At 39.1% G+C, this 12,428-nt stretch overlaps 1 protein-coding gene across 2 annotated transcripts in view; it reads right to left on the bottom strand.

Moving 5' to 3' along the window:
- Positions 1 to 12,428, bottom strand: part of KREMEN1 (kringle containing transmembrane protein 1) — a 69,117-nt gene that overhangs the window by 17,505 nt on the left and 39,184 nt on the right. For both annotated transcript variants that reach the window (XM_058531709.1, XM_058531710.1), the window contains exons 4-5: positions 8,666 to 8,790; positions 769 to 922 (exon numbers count right to left, since the gene is read on the bottom strand). In XM_058531709.1, coding sequence (XP_058387692.1) covers positions 769 to 922; positions 8,666 to 8,790 — 279 coding nt within the window. The remainder of the gene's footprint in view (positions 1 to 768; positions 923 to 8,665; positions 8,791 to 12,428) is intronic.

The following is a 12,428-nucleotide window of genomic DNA, read 5'->3' as shown; positions in this document are numbered from 1 at the left end:
GACTCTATAGTGTATTTTGGTAATCTCAAGCCTTTCTTTCTGTCCTTCTCATTGTGAGTATCTCCTTTCTATCATCTTAAAATCTGGCACTGTATTGATACTATGGCTCTCACAAAATCTCACACCACTGAGTGGATATCAGTGGATTACAATAAGGGATCAGGTGGCCTAGAGGTTAGAACAAGGTGTTGGAGAGGTCAAAGCCCTGGATCCATACCCCATTCAGAACACTCTGCCCCTAGCCAGCATCTCACAAGTACAGCAGGTCAGAGAGGAGGGGAGTCAGGGCACATTCAGTACCAGGCCTGGAAAGACAACTCAAAACTTATGCTCGTCTTCTCAGTTGCATCACAATAAGATATAAATCCCAAATGCCTAAGAAAACACTATAAGGGCTTGGAAAATACATTAATACAAGAGGATCTTAAAGCTGATACTGAACAGTTATATCAGTGCCTATATTAAATTGGAAAGGTTACCTTTTCTAGGTTGTCTAAGCATCCCACAATAGGCCACGTCTCTTCAAAGCACATGGCACAACTATAACTAATTACTTATCTGTCCTCCCTTCTAGAGGGCAGAGGCCAAGTCTCCTTGTTCAGTGCTGTATCCCCAGGGTCTGGTCAGGGCCCGGCCTGCAGTAGATGCTTAATTAGTATTGCCAGGTGAATGAATGAATAAATGGAGGGGAGAGAGGGTGGGCGGGCTTGTTTCCCTGACCCAAGGGTTCCTGTGCCTTGGGCAGTGATGAGCACGGGGCATACTCACTGTCAAAGAGGATGATCCTGCCATCACCACCACAGGGCTGGGTGTGATCCCCAAAGCAGACGCTGTTGCATTCGGTACTGGCTGCCTCCTCGTACTTCCAGTAGTCAGGATTGTTTCCACAGAAGCAAGCATAGCCTGACTCCATTCCGGCAAACTGCGCAACAGGAAGCAGCACTTGGTGAGCGTCAGTCAGGGGTGTCAGGTGACCTGAAGGAGCCTGGCAGGGTCGATCCCCAGCAAGCAACCAGCCTCATCTTCCCAACCCACCTTGCCCTGGGACCTCTCCCTTGTCCCACTCTCACACACTTCATCACACACTGACCAGTAACTATGCACCACCACCGTGTTTCCCCTTCAGTGAGCCATCCCTTTTTAATGTTTGCATTTCTATGTATTTAAGTAAGTTTAAAGTAGGGGGGGACCTCACTAACTTGAAATATTAGTAATAACAACAGCTAAACATTGTATTGAATGTTTACTATGTGCCAGGTAGTAAGTGCTGTATAGCTAATCCTCCCAGGAAACTCATTATAGGCCCCATTTAAATTTTTTATTTTATTTTTTCTATTACCATACAGTTAAACTATTTATATGGTGTATAGCTGTATGAACTTTAACCCACGTATAGATTTGTGCAACCACCACTACAGGCAGGATATAGAACAAGTGCATCACCCCAACAACCGTCCTTGTGCTATCGCTCTATAGTTCTCCCTCCTATAACCCCTGGCAACCACCAATTAGCTTTCCATTACCAAAGTTTTGTCTTTTCAAGAGTGTCATATGGTATAGACTGAATGTCTATGTCCCTTGCAAATTCATATTTTGGAAGCTAATTCCCAACGTGATAGTATTTGGAGGTGGGGCTTTCGGGAGGTGAATGGGTCATGAGCGTGGAGCCCTCATGAATGGGAAGTGCCTTTATGAAAGAGACCCCAGAGTGCTCCCCTCCCCCTTTCCACTGCATGGAACACAGCAAGAAGACGTCCGTCTATGAATCAGGAAATAAGCCCTCACCAGACACCAAATCTGCAAACACCTCGATCTTGGAATTCTCAGCCTCCAGAACTGTGAGAAATGAATGTGTGTTAAGCCACCCAGTCTATGGAATTTTGCTATAGCAGCCAGAACAGACTAAGACATCATATAAGTGGAATCATATAGTATGTAACCTTTTGAGACTGGCTTCTTTCACTCAGCATTAATGTCTTTGAGGGTCATCTGAACTGGTGTGGGTATCAATTGTTTGCTCCTTTTTATTGCTGAGTGGTAGTCCATTGTACAGATGTATCACAGTTGTTAATCCACTGGGTTGTTTCAAGATTTCATGATTATGAATACAGCTGCTATAAACATTTCTGTACAGATTTTTGTGTGAATATAAGTTTTCATTTCTCTAGGGCAAATATCTAGGAATGGGACTGCTGGATTATATGGTAAATTTATGTTTCACTTGATAAGAAATTGCCAAACTGTTTTCCAGAGTGACTGTACCATTTTACATTCGCAACAACAATGTATAAGTCTCAGTTGCTCCATATCCTTGCAACACTTGTTATTATCAGTATATTTTATTTCAGCCATTCCAATAGGCTAACGTAGTATCTCATTGTGGGTTTAATTTGCATTACCCTAATGGCCAATGATATTAAATGCCTTTTCATGTGCTTATTTGACATCTGTATATCCTCTTTGGTGAAGTATCTGTTCAAGACTTGTGCCCATTTTTTTTTAAACAATTATCCTTTTGTTAAATTTTTTTGAGGCAGATTGGCCCTGAGCTAACATTTGCTGCCAATCTTCCTCTTTTTCTTTTCTCTCCCTAAAGCCCCAGTACGTAGGTGTATATCCTAGTTATAGGTCCTTCTAGTTCTATGTGGGATGCTGCCTCAGCGTGGCTTGATGAGTGGTGAGTAGGTCTGCACCTAGGACCTGAACCGGTGAACCCTGGGCCGCTGAAGTGGAATGCGCAAACTTAACCACTGCACCACTGGGCTAGCCCCTGCCCATTTTTAAATTTTTTTTTTTTTTTATTTAGTTTTCAGAGTTTTTTTTTTTTTTTTTTTTTTTTAACACGTTCTGGATACAAAGTCCTTTGTTGCAGACGTGATTTTTCTGGATACAAAGTCCTTTGTTGCAGACGTGATTTTCCTCCCAGGCTGTAGCTTGTCTTTTCATTCTCTTAAAAATGTCTTTCGTAGAGAAAAAGTTTTTAATTTTGGTGAAGTCCAAATTAAAATTTACCAATTTTTTCTCTTATGGATCATACTTTGGTGTCATGCCTAAGACCTTTTTGCCTAAACTCAGGTCATAAAGATTTTCTCCTCTGTTTTCTTCTAAAAGTTTTATAGTTTTACATTTTACTGTTAGATCTAAGATCCACTTTGGATTCAGCATCTACTTTTGTGTTTAACTTCTTTCAGTTAGCATAATGTTTTGGCGATTCATTTGTGTTGTTGTTTGTATCAGTATGTCTCACTATATCTTTTCTTTTTATTGCTGAGTAGTATTTCACAGTACGGATATACCACAATCTATTTTTCTGTTCATCAGGTAATGGACATTTGGCTTATTTACAGTTTGGGGCTATTGTGAATAATGCTGCTATGAACATTCATATAAGTCTTTGTGTGAACATAGGTTTTTATTCTCTTCGGTAAATACCCAGGTGTGGTATTACTGAGTTGAAAGACAGGTGTATATTTACCTTTATAAGAAACCTCAAGAGCTTTCTTCTAAGAAGCTGCACCATTTTACATTCCTACTAGCAGTCTATGAGAGTTCCAGTTGCTCTACATTCTTAACAATTTTTAGCATTTTCTGTATTTTTTAATTTCATCATGCTAGGGGATGTGTAGTGGTAATTCATTGTGGTTTTAGTTTGTATTTCCCTGATAACTAGTGATGTTGAACATCTTTTCATGTGTCTTTTGGCCATTCATGTATCTTCTTTGGTGAAATGTCTATTCAAATCTTTTGCCCATTTTTAAATTGAGTTGCCTCATTATCGAGTTGTAAGAGTTCTTTATATATTCTGTATAGAAGTCCTTTATCAAATATATATTTGGGAACTACTTTCTCCCAGTTTGTGGCTTGTCTTTTTATTTTCTTAACTCTGGTTTTTCAAGATAAGATTTTAATACTGATTAAGTCCAATTTACCAACTTTTTCTTTTATGGTTTGTGTTTTTTTGTGTCCTGTTTAAGAAATCCTTGTCTAATCCAATGTCATAAGATTTGCTGTATTTTTTTAGAAGTTTAATAGTTTTAAGCTTTTTTTAATTGATATGTAATTTATATAACATAAAATTTACCATTTTAAAGTGTAGTTTCAGTGACTGTTAGTATATTCACTATGTTGTACAACTATCACCACTAATTCCAGAACACTTCCATCACCCAGAAAAGAAACTCTGTACCAATTAGCAGTAGTCCTAATTCCTCCCACCTCCCACCTACTGGCAACCACTAACCTACTGACTCTAAGGATGTGAATATTCTGGACACTTAATATAAATGGAATCATACAACATGTGGCCTTTTGTGTCTGGTTTCTTTCACTCAGCATAATGTTTTCAAGGTTCATCTATATTGTAGCATGCATCAGTACCTAATTTCTTTTTATTGTCTGAGTACTATTCCATTGTATGTATACACAACATTTTGTTTATCTATTCACCAGGTGATGGACATTTATATTGTTGCCACTTTTTGGCTAATACGAATAACACTGCTATGAACATTCATGTACAAATTTTTTTTTTTTTTTTTAAAGATTTATTTATTTATTTTCCCCCCAAAGCCCCAGTAGATAGTTGTATGTCATAGTTGCACAGCCTTCTAGTTGCCGTATGTGGGACACGGCCTCAGCATGGCCGAAGACGCAGTGCGTTGGTGTGCGCCCGGGATCCGAACCCGGGCCGCCAGCATCAGAGAGCACGCACTTAACCGCTAAACCACAGGGCCGGCCCTCATGTACAAATTTTATGTGAACATATGTTTTCAACTGTCTTGGGTACCTAGGAGTGGAATTGCTGGGTCATAAGGTAATTCTATGATTAAAGTTTTGATGAACTGCCAAACTGTTTTCCACAGCAGCTGCACCATTTTACATTTCCAAGAGCAATGTATGAGGGTTCCAATTTCTCCACATCCTCACCAACATTTGTTTTTGTTTTTTTTTTTTCTTGGTAGTTTTTAAAAAAACTACGGCCATCCCAGGTTATTTATTGTGTGAAGTGGTATCTCATTATGGTTTTGATTTGCATTTCCCTAAAGACTAATGATATTGAGCATCTTTTCGTGTGCTATTGCCATTTATATATCTTCTATGGGGAAATGTCTATTCAAATCCTTTGCCAGTTTTTCAATTGGGTCATTTGTCTTTTTATTGTTGAATTGTTAAAGTTCTTTATATATTCTGGACGTTAGATCCTTATTCAGATATGTGATTTGCAAATACTTTCTTTCATTCTGTGAGTTGTTATTTCAATTTCTTAATAGTGTCCTTGACACACAAAAGTTTTAAATTTTGGTGAACTCCAAATCACCCATTTTTAGTTTGATTGCTTGTGCTTTTGGTATCATAACTAAAAAATCATTGCCTAATCCAAGGTCATGCATATTTATACCTATGCTTCTGTCTAAGAGTTTTATAGTTTTACCTGTTACATTTAGGTCTTTGATCCACTTTTAATTAATTTTTATATATGGTGTAAGGCAGGGGGGCCAAATTCATTCTTTTGCCTGTGGTTATCCAATTGTCCCAGCACCATTTGTTGAAAAGACTATTCTTTCCCCATTGAATAATATGGCACCCCTATGAAAAATTGACTGACCTTAAGTAAATGTGTGGGTTTATTTCTGGACTCTAAATCCTATTCCATTGCTCTATATGTCCATCTTTATGCCAGTACCATAGCTCCTTCTTCAGCAGCAAAATTTAAAGTTAATTTTTGTCTATGGTGTGATGTAAGGATAGAGGTTCATTGTTTTTTTTTCATAAAGAGCTCCAGTTTTTCTCCAGAACCATTTGTTGAAAGACTATCCTTTGTTCCACTGAATTACCTTGGCATCTTTGTTGAAAATCAATTGTTCGTATAAGTACAAGTCTATTTCTGGACTCTCTATTTGATTCCGTTGATCTACAGCAGAGGTTGGAAAACTTTTTCTATAACAGGTCAGATAATAAATGTTTTCAGCTTTGTGGACCACACAGTCTCTTCTCAAGTAATGAACTTTGCTGTTATAACATGAAAGCAGCCATAGACAATATGTAAATGAAGGAGTGTGGCTATGTTTCAATAAAACTTTATTTACAAAAACAGGTGGGTGGTAGGATTTGGCTCACATGCCATTGTTTGCTAACTCCTGATCTATGTGACATACCACTCTCTTGATTATTATAGCTTTATAGAAAGTCTTGATATCAGGCAGGGTAAGTACTCCAAAGTTGATCTTTTTCAAAATTATTTTGGTTATTCCAGGTTCTTTGCCTTTCCATATAAATTCTCGGGTCAGCTTGTCAATTTTTTTCAAAAAATATGCTATGATTTTGATTGGGATTGCATTGAATCTATAGATCAATTTAGGGAGAATTGACATTTTAACAATATTGAGTCTTCCAATCCATGAACAATGTCTCTATCTCCATTTATTTAGGTCTTTAATTTTCCCTTGCAATGTTATGTAGTCTTTAATATCTTTTGTTAAATTTATCATTATTTATGCTACTATAAACGGAATTTAAAATTTTTATTTTCTAATTGTTCACTGCTAGTATATGGAAATGCAACTGATTTTTGTATATGACCTTATAACCTGCAACTTCACTAAATTCACTTATTAGTTCCAGAAGCTAATTTATAGACTCCTTAGAATTGTCTATATATATGATCACGTTGTCCATAAATAAAGAAAATTTTACTTCTTCCTTTCCAACCTACATGCCTTTTCTTTTTTTTCCCTTATTTCACTTGCAAGGACCTCCAGTGCGATGTTGAATAGAAGAGGTGAGAGTAGGCATCATTGTTCCTGATCTTAGGTAGAAAGCACTCAACCTTTTGCCATTGAATATGATGTTAGCTTTAGGGTTTTTTGTAGGTGCTCTTAATCAGGTTGAGGTAGTTCCCTTCTATTCCTAGTTTGCTGATGACTTTTATCATTGATAGGTGCTGTATTTTCTCAAATGCTTTTGCTATATTTTTATTTTGAAGTAATTTCAAATCCAGAACAGAAAAAGTACAAGAACAATACAAAGAACTGCCCCTATCCCTTTCACCTAGAGACCCCCATTCAAGTTGGCAACTGCCTGAATCACATCCTTTGTAGAAAAGGATCCAATCTAGGATCACAGATGTACTTAGTTGTCAGGTCTCTTCAGTCTCCTTTAATCCGGAATACTTCATTGGTCCTTCCTTGACCCCTGTGACCTTAACATTTTTGAAGAATAAAGGCCAGTCATTTTGTAGAACGTCCCTCGTTTCAGGTTTGTCTACATTTCCCCATTATTAGATTCATATTATGCATTTTTGGCAGAAATATCACCAAAGTGATGTTATGCTCTTGACAGGTTAGGTAGTACATGCCAATTTTCTCCACTGGAGAATTACTTGTTTTCCCTTTATAGTATTTTGTGGGGAGATCTTTGAGACTATATAAATATGCTGTTCCTCATGCAACTTTTACCCATTTACCAGTAGATGAGGACATGGGATATTTGCATGCCTTGATATATGTTCTTTAAATCAATTATTACTATGATAGTTGCCAAATGGTGAATTTTCTAATTCCATCATTTCTTATACATTTATTAGTTGGCATGCTCCTATATGGAAATGCTTTTCTTCTCATTTATTTATTTATATCAGCATGGATTTGAAGATTCTTATTTAATTCAGTGGAGTGTATTTATTACTGTCATTATTTGTTTTGAAGTACCAACTATGTCAGATTTGGCCAGTGGAGACTCTTTAAGCTGGTTCCTATGTACTTTTGACAAGGGCCTATCACTCCTTACTTTCTTATAATTTCAGGATCATCTAGCATATTCTCAGAACCAGCTCTAGAATCAGCAATTTTCTCCAAAGAGCCCCAGTTCTTCTTAATGGAGAACAGTGTTCAGAAACCAAGGTTGCACTATACTAATAACTTCAACCACTGTCTAACACTATAGGCTTCATTCCAGTTTTCCCTAGCTCCCTTCTCCAAAGTGAAAAATCTGGTTCCCATTATCCTCAATATATTTACTTATATGCTCAATCCCTTTGCAAGCAACCAATCACTTGACCATGCTGGGCCAACCGCCTTGCTAAGCCACCTGCCTCTCACAGGCCCTGAACCCTGCCAGCCTACTCTCCTTGCTTGGGCCTGATTAATGACTTTTTGACAGGGAGGGAGGAAGGAAGGAATTTTCTTTTTTTGATATAACAAACAATAGTATTACTGAACCTTAATGGCCAAGGAATGTACTTCAGATAGAGGAATGAATAGAAAGAAAAGTAAATATTTTGGACTAGTGTCCAGGCTAGGGTCCCTTGATGTATCAAGGAAGTAACCACTACCTTGGCTTATTCCCAGATCCTCTGTGGAGTCAGAGATGTCCCTGCTCATAACATACAAGGGAACAAGGAAATACATAACTCTGTCAGAGGTCAAATAGGGATGCGGATATTGGGGATTTTCCTCTCCTTTTCTCCTGGTCTTTAGACAAGATTGCTGCCTCATGCTCCTGAATCCCAAGCCCCACTCTTCTTCCAACTTCTCCTTGGCAGACAAGTAGAGTTGAATGGCTTTACAGGTTGTTTTAAAAAAAATGTATATATATTTTTAAGTTATCTCAGCAGAATGCATGTACATCTTTATCTTTTTCTGCAGATATATAGCCAGAGAACTATTACCTTGAACCTCTGACTCCGACAAAAACTGATGCAGGTTTGTATGGTAAGTTTGTTAGACGTTTTACTGGCGCCAGTTAGAGGAGGTGGGTTTCCATGATCCTTGTAGCAGCCAAGGTTTCCAGGCACTGGAGAAAAAAGAAAAACAAAAGAATTTCACAACACCTGGCTGTGAAACACCAAAAAGGAAAAGCAATTTGTGCCAGGTACTTTCATCTCAGCCAATATTTCCACTCCTAAGGTACAAATAAATAACAAGCAATAAGCTTTAAAAATGGAAGCCTTAGCGTCCTCAGCTAAATGCTATGTTTTTGTTTTATTTTGAAGAGTATGTGAGGCCCAGGTCCACATTTAACTAACCCTAAGAAATATTTTACCTGTTCGATATTGATAGAATTTAGTATTGAAGAGAACTAGGAACAATTTCCCAAAAATAGAGAAGCTACAATACGTAAATTATGTTTCAGAGTCACTGGAGGGCAGGAACAGCCCTTAGAAGCCCATCATCCTATCCCTTGTCCTTCCTCTTGCTCCTTAAAAAGCTCTCCAAGGTCCCTTGGTGAATGTTATTAGTTTCCTATTGCTGCTGAAATAAATTACCACAAATCTAGTGGCTTAAAACAGTATAAATTCATTATCTTATAGTTCAGGAGGTCTGAAGTACTAAATGAGTCTTCCAAGACTAAAATCAAGGTGTCAGCAGAGCTGTGTTCCTTCTGGACGCTCAAGGGAAGAATCTGTTCCTTGCCTTTTCCATCTCCTAGGAGCTGCCCCTATTCCTCTGCTTGTGGCTGCACCATTTCAGCCTTTGCTTCCGTCATCAGATTTCTTTCCCTCCCTCTGCTTCCATCATCACATCACCTTCTCTGACGCTGATCCTCCTGCCTCTCTGTTATACAAACCTCTGTGATTACATTGGGCCTATCTGGATAATTCAGGATAATCTCTTCATTTCAAAATCCTTAATTTAATCACATTTGCAAAGTCCCTTATACCATGTAACGTAACATATTCAAAGATTCCAGGGATTACAACACAGACATCTTTGTGAGGCCATTATTCAGCTTACACAATGAACATATTAGTGTTTCATAACCACACAATCAGATGGTTTGGTCTAGCAGAAAAAGCTGTATCTGAGAATAAGGAAATCTGAATTTATGCACCAACTGTGGGAGACAGCTTTCAAAGATGGCCCTCAATGATCCTCACCACCTGGTATTCACACTCTTGTGTAATCCCCTCCCTTGAGCGTGGGCTGGACTAGATTTTGACCAACAGAATGTAGCAAAGTTGATGGGATGCTACTTCTGTGATTAGGTTAGAAGAGACTAATTCTGTCTTGCTAGTAGACTCTCTCTATTGCCTTCTTGGCTTATATACTTTGATGAAGCAATATGCCCTGTCAGAAAGGCCATGTAGCAAGGAAATGAGGGTGGCCTTCCGCCAACAGCCAGCAAGACACCAAGACTTTCGGTTTCTGCAAAGACTAAATCCTACCAAAACTATGTGGGCTTGAAGTAGATCCTTCCCCAGTAGAGCCTTCAGATGAGACTCCAGCCCTGACAGGCACCTTGACTGCAGCCTCACGAGATACCCTGAAGCAGAGAACCCAGTGAAGCCATGTCCAGATTTTCTGACCTACTGAAAGCATGAGACAATAAATGTGTGATGTATGTATGTATGTATGTATTTACTTACTATGTATGTATGTATGTATGTATGTATGAATGAATGAATGAATGAATGAAGATCAGCCCTGAGCTAACATCCATGCCAATCCTCCTCTTTTTGCTGAGGAAGACTGGCCCTGGGCTAACATCCGTGCCCATCTTCCTCCACTTTACATGGGACGCCGCCACAGCATGGCTTGACAAGCGGTGTGTCGGTGTGCGCCTGGGATCCGAACCTGGGCCACCAGCAGCGAAGCATGCGCACTTAACCGCTACGCCACGGGGCCGGCCCTAAATGTGTGTTGTTTTAAATCACTAAGTTTTAGGGTAATTTGTTACACACAATAGATGACTAATATACCTATATAATAGATACTAAATATATGTTTATTGAATGAAGAAATGAATTTATTGTGGGCTGTGGACAAATCAACCTCTCTAGACCTTAGTTTTCCATCTGTGTTATTAATTTATGAATCATTTTGTTATCAGGTGAAGTTCTTTTCCTACTTTCTCTGTTTGGCTGTTCATAGTTTATATAATTGAAGATATAACAAGACATGAATGGGGCCTGGTCCTAGGAGCACTTCTAGGTCAGTTAAGAATTATACATTATCCACTTCCAAAGTGAGTCACATAGACTCTTAGAAAGCATTTTTCCTTCAAGACTGGAAAACAGCATGGTCCAGATAAGCTTTATAGCCACATTAGTCTTTTGGCATATAAAAATATACACATGTGTATGTATGTATGTATACACACACACTTTTTAATTTCTGCCACCATCCACATCTAACCAGCTCATTTTAAATTGGCAGGAAGTACCTCTGCTAACCCAAACAGTCACACTTTCCCCTCTAAGCCAAGTGGTTACCCTTCTCCCTTGCGTCACACATGGTTCAAATATAACAAACATGGCTCACCACACAAATGTTAAAATGCATCTTTCGGAAACAAACCAAATCTCTATAGCAGCAAATGTAAACACAAAAGCTCTAGGCAGTAGGAGTCCAGTGTTCAGTGGAAGTCTGCCTTGGGAATGTCTGGGTTTTCGAGTTTAAACAAATGCAGTGAGTTAAGCACTCTGGCAGGGGTGGGGGGTGGTGGTAGAGGGGTGGGGATACCATATAAGCCGAGTTTGTTAAAGGGACCTTGCATATGGAAACCTGAGCCATACATTTAATGGTTTTTAATAAGAACTACTTGATCATGATCATCTTGGTCATTTACTGTGATTTTTGTCTCATTTATTCCACTATGCTCACAAGTAAGCATGTTATTATGTATTAGTTTATAGAGAGCCCAAGGCACATAACATAAAAGTTAAGATTAGACATAAACAAGGCCAGGGGTTGCATTAATGCTGCTGGAACCTATAAGCTCTATTCACAATTCAGTGAGCAAATCCAGGCAGCTCACATTCCAGTGGGGCAGTGAGGTCCCAAAACACACCATGGGGTAGATCACCGGACATCAGAACACACCATGCTGTTGCTCCAACCATTTGAACGTCAGTGGCCTGAAGTATCAACCCTGCTGCCCAAGTCAATCACTTGCCAGACAGTGTCAATTCTAACTCCTAAAATATTGCAGACATCTGTCCACGTCTCTCTATCCAAGCTGCCACTTCCCCAGTTCAGGCCATCATCTCCCCTCACTAAGACCACTGGATTGGCCTCCTATTCCATCTTCCTGTTTCTAGGCTCACCCTACTCTAATCTAGTTAGTACACTGCAACCAGTACACTCCAGGCAGAAGGAATAGCAAGTGCAAAGGCCTAAGGCAAGAATGACCTTGGCCTTTGCAGGAAGAAAAAGAAATGAGCATAACCAGTGACAGAGAGAGAGAAAAGCAGCAGGAGCTAGAGAGGTATGCAGGGACCTTGCCTAAAACCATCAAAGCTCGCTGGTTGTCCCTCAGGATAAAGTCCAAATTTTCTCACATGGTACACAAGACCCTGCCTGATCTGTGCTGCTCCCCTTCTCTCCCCTGCCAGCATGACCCCTCTCTCTATGCCTTGGCTCGCATTCTATATAAAGGCCAAATCAGATTGTAGTGTATTTGCAAATTTCACAATTACACATTACTCTTTG

Source organism: Diceros bicornis, chromosome 35 (genome assembly GCF_020826845.1).
Source record: "Diceros bicornis minor isolate mBicDic1 chromosome 35, mDicBic1.mat.cur, whole genome shotgun sequence".
In the NCBI taxonomy this organism is placed as follows: domain Eukaryota; kingdom Metazoa; phylum Chordata; class Mammalia; order Perissodactyla; family Rhinocerotidae; genus Diceros; species Diceros bicornis.
Note: the sequence above shows the minus strand (reverse complement) of the source record. Positions and strands in the feature narration are given on the sequence as shown.